Source organism: Heptranchias perlo, chromosome 7, assembly GCF_035084215.1.
Source record: "Heptranchias perlo isolate sHepPer1 chromosome 7, sHepPer1.hap1, whole genome shotgun sequence".
NCBI lineage: Eukaryota > Metazoa > Chordata > Chondrichthyes > Hexanchiformes > Hexanchidae > Heptranchias > Heptranchias perlo.
The window spans coordinates 59,009,614-59,026,241 of record NC_090331.1 but is presented as its reverse complement, the minus strand read 5'-3'; the positions used below and the strand labels follow the sequence as shown (position 1 = coordinate 59,026,241).

The 16,628-nt window shown below is 41.6% G+C and overlaps 1 protein-coding gene across 3 annotated transcripts in view; it reads left to right on the top strand.

Moving 5' to 3' along the window:
• The window catches only part of pde1a (phosphodiesterase 1A, calmodulin-dependent), a 228,350-nt gene that overhangs the window by 156,552 nt on the left and 55,170 nt on the right, over positions 1–16,628 (top strand). For all 3 annotated transcript variants that reach the window (XM_067987680.1, XM_067987678.1, XM_067987679.1), the window contains exons 7-10: positions 5,219–5,319; positions 8,643–8,768; positions 12,413–12,514; positions 12,629–12,749. In XM_067987680.1, the coding sequence (XP_067843781.1) occupies positions 5,219–5,319; positions 8,643–8,768; positions 12,413–12,514; positions 12,629–12,749 (450 nt within the window). The remainder of the gene's footprint in view (positions 1–5,218; positions 5,320–8,642; positions 8,769–12,412; positions 12,515–12,628; positions 12,750–16,628) is intronic.

The window sequence follows — 16,628 nt, the reverse complement described above, 5'->3', positions numbered from 1 at the left end:
ATTGTAGAACTGCTTACTTGAAGCCTTACAATTCTATAATGGAAGAGCCAAATACATATGTTATTACCACAGAGGGAAGCACCTTCAACTAACACTGTAAACAAAGGCTACTAACAACACTAAAGCCAAGAAGTGTGAGACCATCTCCAAGAGATTGCCTTGCACTGCTTGGTCTTTACACTGGCTAAAGTATAAGTCCAGTCAGGTATATTGAGTCTTTGATGAGAAAGCAGACGCTGCTATCCATTCTCCTAATATTATAAAAGCTGTTGTGGTTGTGGATTTTGGCATATTTGTGTTAACATGCATGTGTTGAGCTCTTTCCTGCTTTATTGTGAGGCACAGCCTTCAGTATAACTCTGATCTTGCTAGCTGCGCTTTCGTTCTACAGATACCAATAGCATAACTGCACAAAGGAAGATGGTAGTGGTTGTTGGAGGCCAATCATCTCAGCCCCAGGACATTGCTGCAGGAGTTCCTCAGGGCAGTGTCCTAGGCCCAACCATCTTCAGCTGCTTCATCAATGAACTTCCCTCCATCGTAAGGTCAGAAATGGGAATGTTCGCTGATGATTGCACAGTGTTCAGTTCCATTCGCAACCCCTCAAATAATGAAGCAGTCCGAGCCCGCATGCAGCAAGACCTGGACGACATCCAGGCTTGGACTCATAAGTGGCAAGTAACATTCGCACCAGATAAGTGCCAGGCAATGACCATCTCCAACAAGAGAGAGTCTAACCACCTCCCCTTGACATTCAACGGCATTAGCATCGCCGAATCCCCCACCATCAACATCCCGGGGGTCACCATTGACCAGAAACTTAACTGGACCAGCCATATAAATACTGTGGCTACGAGAGCAGGTCAGAGGCTGGGTATTCTGCGGTGAGTGACTCACCTCCTGACTCCCCAAAGCCTTTCCACCATCTACAAGGCACAAGTCAGGAGTGTGATGGAATGCTCTCCACTTGCCTGAATGAGTGCAGCTCCAACAACACTCAAGAAGCTCAACACCATCCAAGATAAAGCAGCCCGCTTGATTGGCACCCCATCCACCACCCTAAACATTCACTCCCTTCACCACCGGCGCACAGTGGCTGCAGTGTGTACCATCCACAGGATGCACTGCAGCAACTTGCCAAGGCTTCTTCGACAGCACCTCCCAAACCCGCAACCTCTACCATCTAGAAGGACAAGAGCAGCAGGCACATGGGAACAACACCACCTGCACATTCCCCTCCAAGTCACACACCATCCCGACTTGGAAATATATCGCCGTTCCTTCATCGTCGCTGGGTCAAAATCCTGGAACTCCCTTCCTAACAGCACTGTGGGAGAACCGTCACCACACGGACTGCAGCGGTTCAAGAAGGCGGCTCACCACCACCTTTTCAAGGGCAATTAGGGATGGGCAATAAATGCTGGTCTCGCCAGCGATGCCCACATCCCATGAACGAATAAGAAAAATAATGCCAATCTGAAGTTTTCCAGAAGCCCCTGGTCAGAAATTGACGGTAGACTCAGCCAGATAACTTTCGAAAAGTTTAGTGTCAGCTCCAGCAATCACACAGTCAAAGAAGCAAAAGCAGCACAGTAACAGTCAAAATAAAGAAATCAGTGATTTACTTGAGAGCAGCTGATGATCCCTTTAAATAACGTTGGAAATAGCACCCTTTCCGTCAGTTGTTCCTGCCCATAATTTGTGGGTCTATTGTAGAACTAATGAAAGCACGTTAAAGTTGTTGAAAAATAGTATTTGGGACCTTAATCAAATTGAAGACCCTCATCTGCATATATTAAATAAGCACCCGGCGATTTCAGGCAGGCTCGCTGGGTGCCTAACAGGAAGCACAACCCAAAATGGCATTGAGTGCACCTACGAAGCGGATGCTTTCCCCTTTAAGCTGCTGCAAGTCTTTAAATCCTGCAGCAGCACATTAACCCCTACCTCCATTACACTTGCTTCCAATCAGTGGTGTTGCTGATGTCTAGCGCTCACGTTGAATATTTTAATTAAACTATAAATTACAACAAGATTATTGCACTTGACATCAGCTGAGCGCAAATCATGCTGCATTCTGTTTCCACTTAGGATATCGCCTGAGCGAAAAAAATCTAAGCTATTGAGTGGAAAAGTCTGAGTCCAGATGAAATGCAAAGAGATTAAATAGAACTGATTCTTGGAGTTTAGAAACAATTTGTTTACTTGGTTGAAAAAACTGAGAGGCCAGAAAAGATTTATAATGATAATTGAATCCAAAAATACAAAGTAGTTATAGAATTCCAAAGTACCACTGATGGAATACATGTATACACTCAAAAGATTAAAGTAAATAATTAATTTTTCTTTTATCAAATGAGAAAAATGTAATTCTAATCAATATTGCAAGCACTGCAGCTATCTATTGAAGAAAGATGGAAACTTCAATATCTTGGTACTAATACATTACTTAATATTTAACACTAATAAATTATGAAGGAGTTTAGCCACCCTCAGTCATAACACCTTTCCTTTTTCTTTTGTATGCCTTATTTTGCTTTGGACAGTTATTCATTGATTAATGCTATAATTGAAAAGTCAGCTGCTAATTCACTAAATTCAAAGATTCAGAAAAATGACCTTTATTACATTCAGTAATATATTAGCTAACATTATGAGGCATTTTAATTGTCTTCCACTGTCTTGTGCTTTGCACTTTACATCCCATCATTTTTTCCTATTGTGCTTATAGCTTCAGTACCTAAACTTCACTAATCCTTGCTGTCAGATTGCAGATTTGATCAGTTACTGTCTTTTAAAATCCTGCTCACTTCAACAAAGTTGGATTGATTATTTCCCAAGCCACTTTCAATTGTTGATACTTATACAGATGGTGTAATGAAGTATGAAATTGCACTTGGAGCTCATGTGCCAAACGTTCATTGACTCACCTGTAGCTATGTTTAGTATTTTTTGTAGAATTATAAAATCTTACAGCAGAGAAGGAGACCATTAGGCCCATCGTGCCCCTGCTGGCTCTTCGAAAGAGCTGTCCAATTTAGTCCCACACCCCAGCTTTTTCCCCATAACTCTGCAAATTAGTCCTCTTCAAGTACGTGTCCATTTACCTTTTGAAAGTTCCTATGGAATCTGCTTCCACCACTCTTTCAGGTAGAGCATTCCAAATGTTAACAACCCTCTGTGTGAAAAAAATTCTCCTCGTTTCCCCTCAATTTCTTTTGCCAATTACTTTAAATCTGTGACCTCTGGTTACTGACTCACTTGCCAGAGGAAACAGTTTCTTCCTACTTTATCACAATCCCTCATAATTTTGAAAACCTCAATTAGGTCACCCCATAATCTTTCCTGCTCTAAGGAGAACAATCCCAGCTTCTCCAATCTCTCCACATAACTGAAGTCCCTCACCCCTGGTATCATCCTGGTAAACCTCCTCTGTACCCTCTCCAAGGCCTTGACATCCTTCTTAAAGTGTGGTTCCCAGAATTATACACAATAGTCCAGCTGAGGCCAAACCAATGATTTGTAAAGGTTTAGCATGACTTCCTTGTTTTTGTGTTCAATGCTCCTATTTACAAAGCCAAGTATTCCATTTGCTTTCTTAACTACCTTATCAACTTGTCCTGCCACCTTCAAAGATTTTTGAATATGAACTCCCAAGTCCCTCTGCTCTTGCAACCTCTCAAAATAGTATCATTTAGATTATACTGCTTCTCCATGTTGTTCCTCCCAAAGTGCATCACTTCACACTAATCTGCATTAAATTGCATCTGCCATATGTCTGCCCGCTTGACCAGTCTGTCAATGTCCTCCTGAAGTCTGCTATTTTCCTGCTCATTATTTACTACGTGGTCAAGTTTTGTGTCATCCACAAACTTTTAAATTGTACTCCCTGTACCCAAGTCCAGGTCATTTATATATAACAAGAAAAGCAATGGTTCTAATACCGTCCCCTGGGGGACCCCACTGCATACTTCTCACCAGTCAGAAAAACATCCGTTCACCACTACTCCCTGCCTTCTATTCCTTAGCCAAGTCTATTAAATTAAAATAACTAATAATTCATTGGCGGAAGCTTTCCTTTCGCCATGATCACATAAAAAGACTTAATTACTTCAAATGAATCGTTTGCTCTTCCATATAAAATATTTATGCACCAAGACAAATAAGGCTGTTTTTAATGTTGCAATAAATAATATCAGCCAGTGAGCTGCTGTTTTTTAGTTTTGGTTTCGACCCAATAGTTTTCAAGCCCCTGACATCTCGAGTGTCTTGAGCATTCGCTCCTGAAATGCTTCCTAAAAGTTTCTTCCATCTCAGTTAATTCCTCCAGTTACCTAGGTTTTACAGTTTATAGACACCTTTTTTATGGTTTGTTAGTTGCTTTGGCTATAAATAACAAATAGATAACAGCCTCAGATCACATCCAAAAAAAACAATATTCCTTTAAACAGTCTTGCTGAAGTCAGGCTGTGTTTTATTTTACAGAAATATATTGTTACAAGTATTTTTAGATTCACTGAAATGAAGAGTTGTCTTCCTATTGTATTACAATGAGGCATACGGACACCCATTTCATTTTCTCAAACAATCTGAATCTCATACAAAATAAGATCTTTTCAAAATCAAAGATTTGTACACTATGAATTATTAAACTGTATAAAGCTGAGGCTTCTCAGGTTGACATTGCATCACAAGCAGTTCACCATCGGTACCTGAGAACAAGTGGTCTGAGTACACCAGATAAAGCAAAGTCAGTCAATTTGCATAATTTCCTGGAGCTCCTTCTGCATCTCTCATGACAATCCAGGGACATCGAGGTTGTCCGTATTGCTGTGGCGCTTTCTCAATGGATGGAGAGGAGCACTGTGCAGGATGTGCCCAATTTTTATTTTTAGATGTTATGGCGGCTTCCCCTCCAACACCTGTTCCAAATGGACAATCTGCGGTCAAGGCGCTGCTCGGGCATACCCGTGGCATTGTGGGATGGACACCTCATTTAAATTGAACTTAAGATGGGTTTAATGAGCAATTTGTGCAGTAGCTCCCAACCCGATTTGTGCTCGTCACCTGCAATGGGACATGCTGAGTGCCTCGGATGTCTTGCAAGCCTCCGTGCTTGATTTTCCAGGGCTAATCACGTCACATTTTCTCATCTGAGCTGATTAAATCAAAAGTATTGTTCTCGGCAGTTTCCTAAATTGTAACATTTCTGTTACAGCATTGGTTTACAGAACTGGAAATTCTAGCCATGCTCTTTGCAGCTGCCATTCATGACTATGAGCATACAGGGACCACAAATAACTTCCACATTCAAACCAGGTAGGAAACAATACTGCACAGTATCAGCAATAAAACTTTCGTACAAATTTCTTAAAGGTCATTGTACATCACTAAAATTCTTTTCAGAGTGGGGATCTTGGTAATAAAAATGGTATAGCTTTCTACATCGATTAATTGGGTGGCATCAGTACAGGGGGTAGAAATTTGTCTGGGGCAGTCGCGCTTGTTAATTGTATCCATGTAATTTATATCAATGAATAATTGTATTCAAGTGGTGCATATCAATTGGGAACTCTCATATCCATTTATAAGAGAGCTGATTTAGGGTTTGGGGTGGGTGTAATGTGGAGCTCTGTAAATAAAGGCTTGGAAGCAACTGAAGACTAGGCTCTAGTATTCTATCCTTCAATTTATAACAGCACTAAGCAGGTGGTATTGCGCCAGCCGCCCGTTATACGCCCCACTTGATATTCAGTTCTATTGAATTGAATGGGACTGAATATCGGGCGGGGAGTGTAACAGGTGACCGATTCGATACGGAATATCGGGCGGGGAGTGTAACAGGTGACCGATTCGATACGGAATATCGGGCGGGGAGTGTAACAGGTGACCGATTCGATACGGAATATCGGGCGGGGAGTGTAACAGGTGACCGATTCGATACGGAATATCGGGCGGGGAGTGTAACAGGTGACCGATTCGATACGGAATATCGGGCGGGGAGTGTAACAGGTGACCGATTCGATACGGAATATCGGGCGGGGAGTGTAACAGGTGACCGATTCGATACGGAATATCGGGCGGGGAGTGTAACAGGTGACCGATTCGATACGGAATATCGGGCGGGGAGTGTAACAGGTGACCGATTCGATACGGAATATCGGGCGGGGAGTGTAACAGGTGACCGATTCGATACGGAATATCGGGCGGGGAGTGTAACAGGTGACCGATTCGATACGGAATATCGGACGGGGAGTGTAACAGGTGACCGATTCGATACGGAATATCGGGCGGGGAGTGTAACAGGTGACCGATTCGATACGGAATATCGGGCGGGGAGTGTAACAGGTGACCGATTCGATACGGAATATCGGGCGGGGAGTGTAACAGGTGACCGATTCGATACGGAATATCGGGCGGGGAGTGTAACAGGTGACCGATTCGATACGGAATATCGGACGGGGAGTGTAACAGGTGACCGATTCGATACGGAATATCGGGCGGGGAGTGTAACAGGTGACCGATTCGATACGGAATATCGGACGGGGAGTGTAAGGGCGGCCGATTCGATACCGCCTGCTCTGCACTACTGCCCAAGTCGAATTTCTACCCCAATGTCTTCAGTATTCAGAACTCACACTATATCAGGAGCTGTTATATATTTGGTCCTTTTCTTTTACAAATGTTGACATTGTTTTTACTACAATTTTCTTGCCATTATTTGTACAATTTGTGGTGACATCTTGTTTTATTTTGATCACTCAAAAAATGTATGCTGCATACTTCTGGAGGTCTGCAAGAGTTACAGATTTCTTGATATTTACAATGAATTGACATATAAAGGAACTGTATTTAAAATTTTTATTTAAAAATAAGCCTGTCCCGAACCTTCCTTCTGTCAGATGCAAACCTGTGCACACCACCTGCCATTTCAGACACTTGGGCACCTGTTTTACGCCTGTAAAATGAACTGGTTCCAGGCTCCGGGTTACTAGTCCAGTAACGTAACCACAACACTACCATACCCATATGTTTACATTTTTTTGACTTCTCTGCTTGTCGGGCTAATAGTTACAAGTAGCAGGCAATGCAACATGATCCAATTTTTGGCTTCCACTGTTGATATCAAGCATTCTCAGGTCAGATGCAGTGTACAGCTCTTTCTATTTAAAGTCCTCAAACACTAACTCACTCTCTATTGAATCAGGGTTAATTTTCCCATGTCTAACACCAGCCATCCTTACAGTCTCTCTCAGTAATGTAACAAGACTCTTGAAGCCTCGCAGCTATTAGATCCATTAGCTGCTTTTTTCTATTAGTAGTTAGTGTATTCAACCAATGGTCTTTATCTCTTGTTCTTCCTTCCACTCTTTGTTTTGGCCAGTGCTGTTAAGGGAGATGCCTTCCTTCCCTTTTCAGTTTTGTCCAAACAGTAATTTTGTTTAGGACCTTTGCAACACCACCAGTCTCGTGTGAGACATGATCAAATATGTTACATCTGTAGTTATACAGTGACTTAACCCTCATGACCAAAAGCAGCTTAATGCTACACACTGAACTGCTCAGGCTTGATCAATATTAGGTTATGTTGCTATCTAATGTTAGACCACCTGTTAAGATGCCTGTTAAAGTGTTTAGATACAGTCAGACTGACATTAATAGTTGGTCTTCCATGAATCTCAGGAAGTTAACATGCAGGTATAACAAGCAGTTAGGAAGGCAAATGGTATGTTAGGTTTTATTGCAATGAGGTTGGAGTATAAGAGCAAGGAGATCTTGCTGCAATTATATAGGGCTGTGGTGAGACCACACCTGGAGTACTGTGTACAGTTTTGGTCTCCTTACTTAAGGAAGAATATACTTGCCTTAGAGGGGGTGCAACGAAGGTTCACTAGATTGATTCCTGGGATGAGAGGGTTGTCCTATGTGGAGAGATTGAGTAGAATGAGTCTATATTAAATGGAGTTTAGAAGAATGAGCAGTGATCTCATAGAAACATATAAAATTCTTAGAGGGCTTGACATGGTATACGCTGTTTCCCCTGGATGGAGAGTCTAGAACTAGGGGTCATAGTCTCAAGATAAGGGGTCGGCCATTTAGGACCAAGATGAGGAAAAATTTCTTCACTCAGAGGATTGTGAATCTTTGGAATTCTCTCTGTGGATGCTCAGACATTGAGCATGTTCAAGACTGAGATCGATGGATATTTGGACACTAAGGAAATTAAGGGATATGGGGATAGGGCAGGAAAGTGGAATTGAAGTAGATGATCAGCCATGATCTTATTGAATGGCGGAGCAGGCTCGAGGGGCCGTATGGCCTATTCTGCTCCTATTTCTTATGTTCTTATGGCTTTATTGAACGATTAAATTTAATATTTTGACTTCAAAATTACACCATGGTATATTAAACTATGATCACTTAGCATATTTATCTGAAATCGGAGGTGTTAACCCATTTATCTTAAATCCCTCCACTAAAGTAAAGAACGAGGAATGTCAGATGAATGTGCTATGTGCTGGTATACTTTTAGACCATGGCATAATTTTGGGCTCTTCGTTTTTAATCTTTTTTTTGTGGTTACTTTATCATAGAACAAAATATTTAATGTAAATTATTATATTTCATTCATTTGTTAACAGGTCAGGTGTAGCTATTCTGTACAATGATCGTTCTGTTCTTGAAAACTATCATGTGAGTGCTGCCTACCGATTAATGCAAGAAGAAGAAATGAATATCATGAGCAATTTATCTAAAGATGATTGGCGGTAAGATGAAACTCTTTGGGAAATTGTATAAAAAAACTACATTTCCAATGATTCATTCTATATGAAATGCTTTCTGAGACATGTGACAAGACATTGCATAAATGCAAGTCTCTCGACTGTTTGGTGTTATAATGTGATTATACATTTGTTATGGAATTGTTCAGCTAATTCTCATTGGATGTAGCCTCGTAGCCTCAAGCACTTTTGCACTAGATCACTTGGCAGCCTTTAGACAATGTTTTCAGCTGAAAGATTCAGAGCAATATTTTGCACATGTGTAATATGGGCTGTATTTTAACAAAGGGGGGAAAGTTCCATTAACATAAGAGCATCAAAAGGTACTTCTCTGAATTTCATTTATAGGTTAATAAAAAATAGTGATTTTTATTCATGAGGTATTAATGAAATCAGAATAATATTGCAGGGGACAGTGTATTGAACATGATTTATTCCAGGGGAGTCTAAGCTTTTGTCTTTGTGGACTGTATCGACGTTCATCATTGGGCCTAGTAGCCACTTATAACTTGTAAATTGGCCATTAACTTACATTTCTCAAGTTGCTGATACTAATAGAACTCGGTGTTCTGATCTATGATTTATTCATCAATGAGGCAATAGCACTAGAAACTGCAATTTCTAAACCTCCAGATCCACAACATTCAAAAAGTACAAGCCAGCAAATAAATATAAACCAAAATAGGAATGAACTGACTGGGTTTTGAGGGTCAGATTGGCAGTGCTTAGGGGAGAAATATGCCCACATCCCCTGTGTTAGACATCCCTGATTTACACAGTTGCTGTAACTTGTATAACTTTTAACATTTGAGTTTTGAAAATTTTTTCAGTTTTCACAATGAGTACAATTTGACCACCTAATTGGTCGATGCCAACCACATGACCATTAATGCATCATTGTTTATATTGTGCCCAGGGACCAAACTCTAACCTACAACTTGACTATCACTCTGCAGCTAAATCCAAGTCTTTCCAGCTCTGAGCCCCAAGCTCTGGCCTTTTTGCAGTCTATCCCAATTCCCAGCCTCCATCCCAGCCAACCACTCTCTTGCAAAGACAACAGATGTTCCAGATGTTAGAACCCAAAATCTGCCTCCAGGTCTCCATGACAGGTGAAAAAAAAAAGGAATTCGGTGTTCAGGAGGCACAAACAACCTTTCAGGCTCAGGTTAAAGCTTAGGATTTGATCCCTCAGAGCAATGTGAACAATGAACACATTTCCTCTAGTGAGGGAGTCCAGAACAAGGCGGCATAACTGTAAAATGATTGCTAGGCCATTTGGCGTGATGTCAGGAAACACTTCCTCACACAAAATGTAGTGAAAATCTGGAACTCTCGCCCTCAAAAAGCTGTTGAGGCTAGGTCAATTGAAAACGTCAAAACTGAGATTGATAGATTTTTGTTAAGCAACGGTATGAAGGGATATGGAACCAAGTAATAATGGTTAATGGGTATGGGATAATGAACCAATCATTAGGTTTAGAATAGTTATGGAAAAGGACAAAGAACAATCAAATGTGAAAATGCTTAATTGGAGGATGGCTAATTTCAGTGAGTTAAAAAGTCCAATCCACCTGGATCTTGCCCAGGTGGATTGGAATCAAAAATTGGCAGGCAAAACAATAATTGAACAATGGGACGCCTTCAGGGAGGATTAGTTTGGGTACAGAGTAGACACATCCCTACGATGGGGAAAGGAAGGGGATCCAAAGCTAGAACTCCCTGGATGACTAAAGATATTGAGATTAAAATGAATCAGAAAAAGGAGGCTTATGATAAATGTAAAGTTCATAATACAGTAGAGAACCAGGCTGAATATAGAAAGTACAGAGGAGATCTAAAAAAGGATTAAGAGGGGCAAAGTGAGAGTATGAGAATAGATTAGTGACTAACATAAAAGTGAACCCAAAAGTCTTTTATAAACATATAAACAGTAAAAGGGTAGTCAAAGGAAGGGTGGGATCGATTAGGGACAAAAAAGGAGATCTTCTTGTGGATGCATGGCTGAGGCACTAAATGAATACTTCGCATTCGTCTTCAATAGAGAAGAGGATGCTGCCATTGTAGCAGTAAAGGAGGAGGTAATAACGATATTGGATAGGATCGCTTTATTAATAGAGGCATAGAGTACAAAAGCAAGGAAGTTATGCTAAACCTTTATAAAACACTGGTTAGGCCTCAGCTGTGTTCAATTCTGGGCACCACACTTTAGGAAGAATGTCAAGGCCTTAGAAAGAGTGCAGAAGAGATTTACTAGAATGGGACCAGGGATGAGGGACTTCAGTTATGTGGAGAGACTGGAGAAGCTGGGATTGTTCTCCTTAGAACAGAGAGGGTTAAAGGGAGATTTGCTAGAGGTGTTCAAGATCATTAGCGGTTTTGATAGAGTAAAGACGGAGAAACTGTTTCCAGTGGCAGAAGGATCGGTAACCAGAGGACACAGATTTAAGGTGATCGGAAAAAGACCCAGAGGCGATGTGAGGAAACATCTCTTCACGCAGCAAGTTGTAATGATCTGGAATGCACTGCCTGAAAGGGTGGTGGAAGCAGATTCAATATTAACTTTCAAAAGGGTATTAGATAAATATTTGAAGGGAGAAATAATTACCAGGCTATGGGGAAAGAGATGGGGAATGGGACTAACTGGATAGCTCTTTCAAAGAGCCAGCACAAACACAATGGACTGAAAGGCCTCCTCCTGCACTATACCTACTATAATAAATGGAGTTAAGATACAGATCAGCCATGATCTAATTGAAATGCGGATCAAGCTCGAGAGGCTGAATAGCCCACTCCTGTTCCTATGTTCCTACGTGTGCTGCAAGCACTCTGTGTTCAGGAGCATAATTATTTGGATAATACATGTTGCCACCTGGGCTGTTGGCACTCCTGCTCCTCCTGACTCCACAAAAATATGGAAAACTTACTTTTTGTGAGAGGCCCCCACTTAGGCATCGCAAAGCCTGGAGAAAGTGGGACTGGCTGGTACCACGCATGCTTCGCCCATTCCTTCTTGAAAGGAGCAATCGGATTCGTACAACAGGCGTTGGACCTTCATTTGCATATTTGAACAGCCCCCTGCTTGTTTTGGGTGGGAGTGCTGGGTGTTCTTTTAAAGGCCTGCCTGAATGTTGATTCAAGTGGTCAGATAGCTGCACAAGGTCCCCACCAAATGTTCAACTGCCAGTCACCCGTATTTCAGGCGAGAAACGGGCAGCCGGCAGCTGAAAGTCTCCCCCTTGAACTTTGTGTTAGTTTTGACTGGTGCAGAAGGCACTGCTGTCCTGTAAGGGTTAATGGATGACTGCTCCTTAGCATCATTGTAACTTAAACAGATTGACCAAAATAGCAAAAAAGTCACATTCTTTAATGTTATAACAAGATTTAACCCTAAATACATTTGGCTTTCATAAGAATATTCAGACAGGCTGGCATTTCTGCTGGTGAGCAGTACTTCAGGATTGGCATTCCTTCAGTCGTGGGAATATTAGAAGTTCAGCACCTTTTTATATATTTTCCATTCTTTTATTGTAGACATGGAAAGAAAGCTAGCTGCCAGAACTATTCCCGTATTTAGCATTGTGAATCAGCTAGTCATAGCATCATGTCATATTTTATAAATCAAACAGGGAGCTGCGTTCATTGGTGATAGAGATGGTTTTATCGACCGACATGTCTTGTCATTTTCAACAAATCAAGACCATGAGAAATACTTTGCAGCAGCCTGAAGGGTAAGGCAATCTCCTTTTCTTGACAATTTCTTCTAAAAACAGAAAAATTGTAATTATATAGCAATATAATCTACTTACAGTCCTTGAGTCAGATGTATGTCCTTTATTTTTCAGGACTGACAAAGCTAAAGTGATGTCGTTAATGCTGCACGCAGCAGATATAAGTCATCCTGCAAAATCCTGGCAACGGCACTACCGCTGGACAATGACATTGATGGAAGAATTCTTTAGACAGGTAAAGGCTTTTGATGTTTTTTTTTATTCGTTCATGGGATGTGGGCATCGCTGGCAAGGCCAGCATTTATTGCCCATCCCTAATTGCCCTTGAGAAGGTGGTGGTGAGCCGCCTTCTTGAACTGCTGCAGTGAAGGTTCTCCCACAGTGCTCTTAGGTAGGGAGTTCCAGGATTTTGACCCATGAAGGAACGGCGATATATTTCCAAGTCGGGATGGTGTGTGACTTGGAGGGGAACGTGCAGGTGGTGTTGTTCCCATGTGCCTGCTGCCCTTGTCCTTCTAGGTGGTAGAGGTCACGTTTTTGGGAGGTGCTGTCGAAGAAGCCTTGGCGAGTTGCTGCATTGCATCCTGTGGATGGTACACACTGCAGCCACGGTGCGCCGGTGGTGAAGGGAGTGAATGTTTAGGGTGGTGAATGGGGTGCCAATCGAGCGGGCTGCTTTGTCCTGGATGGTACTATGAATCAACACATGCAATAGGACAATGCTTCGCTGGTTGTTTAATAAATGCGGTATTCTAGAAACACTATTTTCTAAAGACTTGTCATGTGAAAACATTGTACATCATTTAATTAGGAATATTTTCAATAACAGTATTCTTTTGTTTTATATACACCATTCATAGAACATTTTGCGTATTGGCCCCAGAGGTTCCACACCATATCCATGTAAAATCAGGCCAAGTATTTTTTTTTTGGACAGCAAACTGGGGCGGAACCCATTTCTGCCAGTTTTCCGCCTCAAAATGGGTCCCCCTCCCCAAAATTCCGTTACGAGTTTTAGACTTTCCCACGATCCTTGTGCTGAGTCCCAAGTGAGCTCATTTATATATATTATAATGAGGGTCAGTAGCGCTGCATCTCTGAGTTTCCTGCTGCTACTCTCGCAATGCACTTGGGGAAAGATAGAAAGAGAATTAAAAGGTGCAGCTGAAACCGGCAAAAGAGAGGAATTTATGAGCCTATAGAGTTGGAGAGTTTCAATAACGATTTCTGCAGCTGGGAACAACTTTTTGCATTTTATTTTGGCATGCTCCCTACACAGACCTGGTGTTTTTTCTGACTGATACTGAGATTATGAGGCCACCATGAGATTTTGACCCTCCTACCCCCACCAGCAGAGACCCAGTCAGGAATGGGATTCTTGATGAAATCTCACCCTGGATGTTAAATGAGGCATCCCAAGAAAAAAACTGAAAAAGACCTTGCTATCATTATCACACCTATCCACCATCCTCTTCTCCACAGCCCTTTTAGCCAATCATGACCCAGGTTCTATGCAATAAAGTGTTGCCAATCCAGCTGTTCCACATTTACTGCTTGCACATGCTAAGCCCTCGCCTTACAGTTCTGTCATTGCCCATATGCCCATACCTCAGTAAGGCACACAGTCAAGATGCAGCATGCAACTGAAATCCCTGCTATGCTCCATGGGCTTCATACGTCAAAATGTATGATTCAATATATGTCAAACTTGATCATTTACTGTCACCCAGGATAGGCTTCGGGTTGGGTCTATGGCAGTATTTTGGGAAATGCAGAAGAGCAATGACATTGTTCAATTGTGTCATGCTATTCAGTGTAAAAGGTGATAGTCCTGGCCATGTTGACTAATGTTATCAATCACTTTATTTGATACTGCAGTGTTATTAGCGAATGAGCCATAGGTAAAACAGTTGAGGGCAGAGGTGACCTTGTCAACCACAGGCAATGCCATCCTTGTGTTCCGAATTAGCTGTAGGTTTCCTTGCCACAGATGGAAAAATTCTGCCCAGCTGACCTGGAGCAATCTGGGGCAGTTATCCTCAGTCACTCACATGTAGATGTGCAAGTTTTAGAGCAATGAGGGTAAATTTTCCCCTTCAGCAATGGAAAATCACGGGGAAGCATGCCGGGAGCTCATATTGTTCCCAATATGAGCTCCCGGCATGCAAAACTCTGCAGCAGGAACACTGAAGATGAAAATTGACCCCATGGTTTGAAGGCTGTTGATCTCCCCCTGATGCGGCTTCTTTTGTGAAGGAGACAAGAAATAATGTATTTGAGGCACTTTAAAATTAAACTTAATGAAAGGAGAGAAAAAAAAGTTGGCTCCCAAAAATTTTTAGGAAAATAAAAATTTCAGCAACACTATACTAAAATGTTACTGTAAAAAACACACCAAGGCAATATAAGAGCTCCTTCACCAATGGAGCTTCTCGTTCACCTATTTCAAATAAGTATGTGGAAAAAAAGAGCAAATGTAACAGAATAATGTTGAATTGTGTTAGATATTCATTTAAATGTTATTGATTCATATCTGGGCTCTTAATGAGGCAGGCGCACAAAATGGGTGCCAGTACCTCCACTAATAAATTCAAAAGAGTATTAGCTCCGGAAGAAATTAGACAAGGCCTTTTCTCCCAGTTCAGCACTCCCTCTATTCTGTACCTGGTCTAGTGCACAGGACTGCTGTAGTACCATGAGATAGATTTTAACTCCCTCCACCCCATAGAAATGGGATGTTAATGCCCCGAAAATCATGGAGAGGTAATTACCGCCCTGTTTCTGCCCGCTGCCATTTTCCCAGGGGCCTTCGCATGGGCGGCCAAGGTGCATGCCTGTTTTAGGCGGGAGTCTAATTCTAATATGCTAATCAGGGCCCGATGGCATACATAGGACCCCGCAATTTTGAGGAACCAGTGGGAGTGGGAATTCATGCTCTTCCTGGCCCTCAAAAATACCTGCTACCAACCTATCCACAAGGCCCCGTGATTGCTGTCTCCCCTGTCCTCCCCACAGATAAAACTCTGTGGAGGAACCGGCAGATTTCCTGCCGACCTTGATCGGCCATCTGCCTGTGAGGACTAGTTCAACGCTTGCAGCTCGCCGATCAAATGTAAATGCCTTCCCAATGTCTGCCCGGGGTTAAAATTGACCCCCATGTCTTTCACTGTGTAATTTACCAATCTTGTGAACAATGATGTGCAGCACTCACTGATTTAACGATAACTTTACTCTGCATTTTCAGAATACAACACAGCTTAATAATAATCAATGATAATCAATTGCTGAGTTGCATGTTACCATGTATCTAGTTCACATCATAATTTTCTGTTCTAAGCAACAGTGCATCTGTTGCAACCCATTATAGTTACATGAGTAGTATTGTGGAATGATGACACAAGGTTACGGATGATATAGTTCTGTTTCTTAATGCCAGACATTAATTTGGGCAGGACACATGTTCTAAATGCATTATTAATCACCTCAGGATTAACAATTAAAATCAACACAGGTGGCTATTTATAGCATCTGAACATTTATCTAAAAATAAATTAAAATTAAATTAATAATTAAATTCTAATTGTAATTTTAAATTTCAATTTTTTTTAACATTAATGTTAATGGCTTCTGTTAGTCTCTGTGATTGGTCATGCAGCCATTGTTTGAGGTCCCCAAGAAAGATGTCAAAGGTTAACCATTTCCAGTCACATTAGCTGGTGCCTTATGACCCAGAACAAAGCTATATAATTGAAGGGAAGTGGCGTAATGATTTAGTGACAGTGGTAGTGTGATATAAGCCCAGTAGGTTGATCAGAAAGCTGATCGCCATATCCTAGCCCATCGACTAACTATAAGGTATATTTTCCTCTCTGCACTATCCTTAGCAAAAAAGTAGACATGGGCGTGATGCAATGTTCCCCACTTTATATTCGGGTCAACATTTTTCACTTAAAAATGACGAATGCTGGAAAACACAACTAACATTTCTTATCCTGATCCGGTTTTAATGACAGAGTACTACATGTATTATCAATCATCCAGTCAAAACCAGATGAAATCACAGCAACTAAAAATGTAATTAATTCTCCCCCCACCCAGTTGGTGCAGTGGGAGG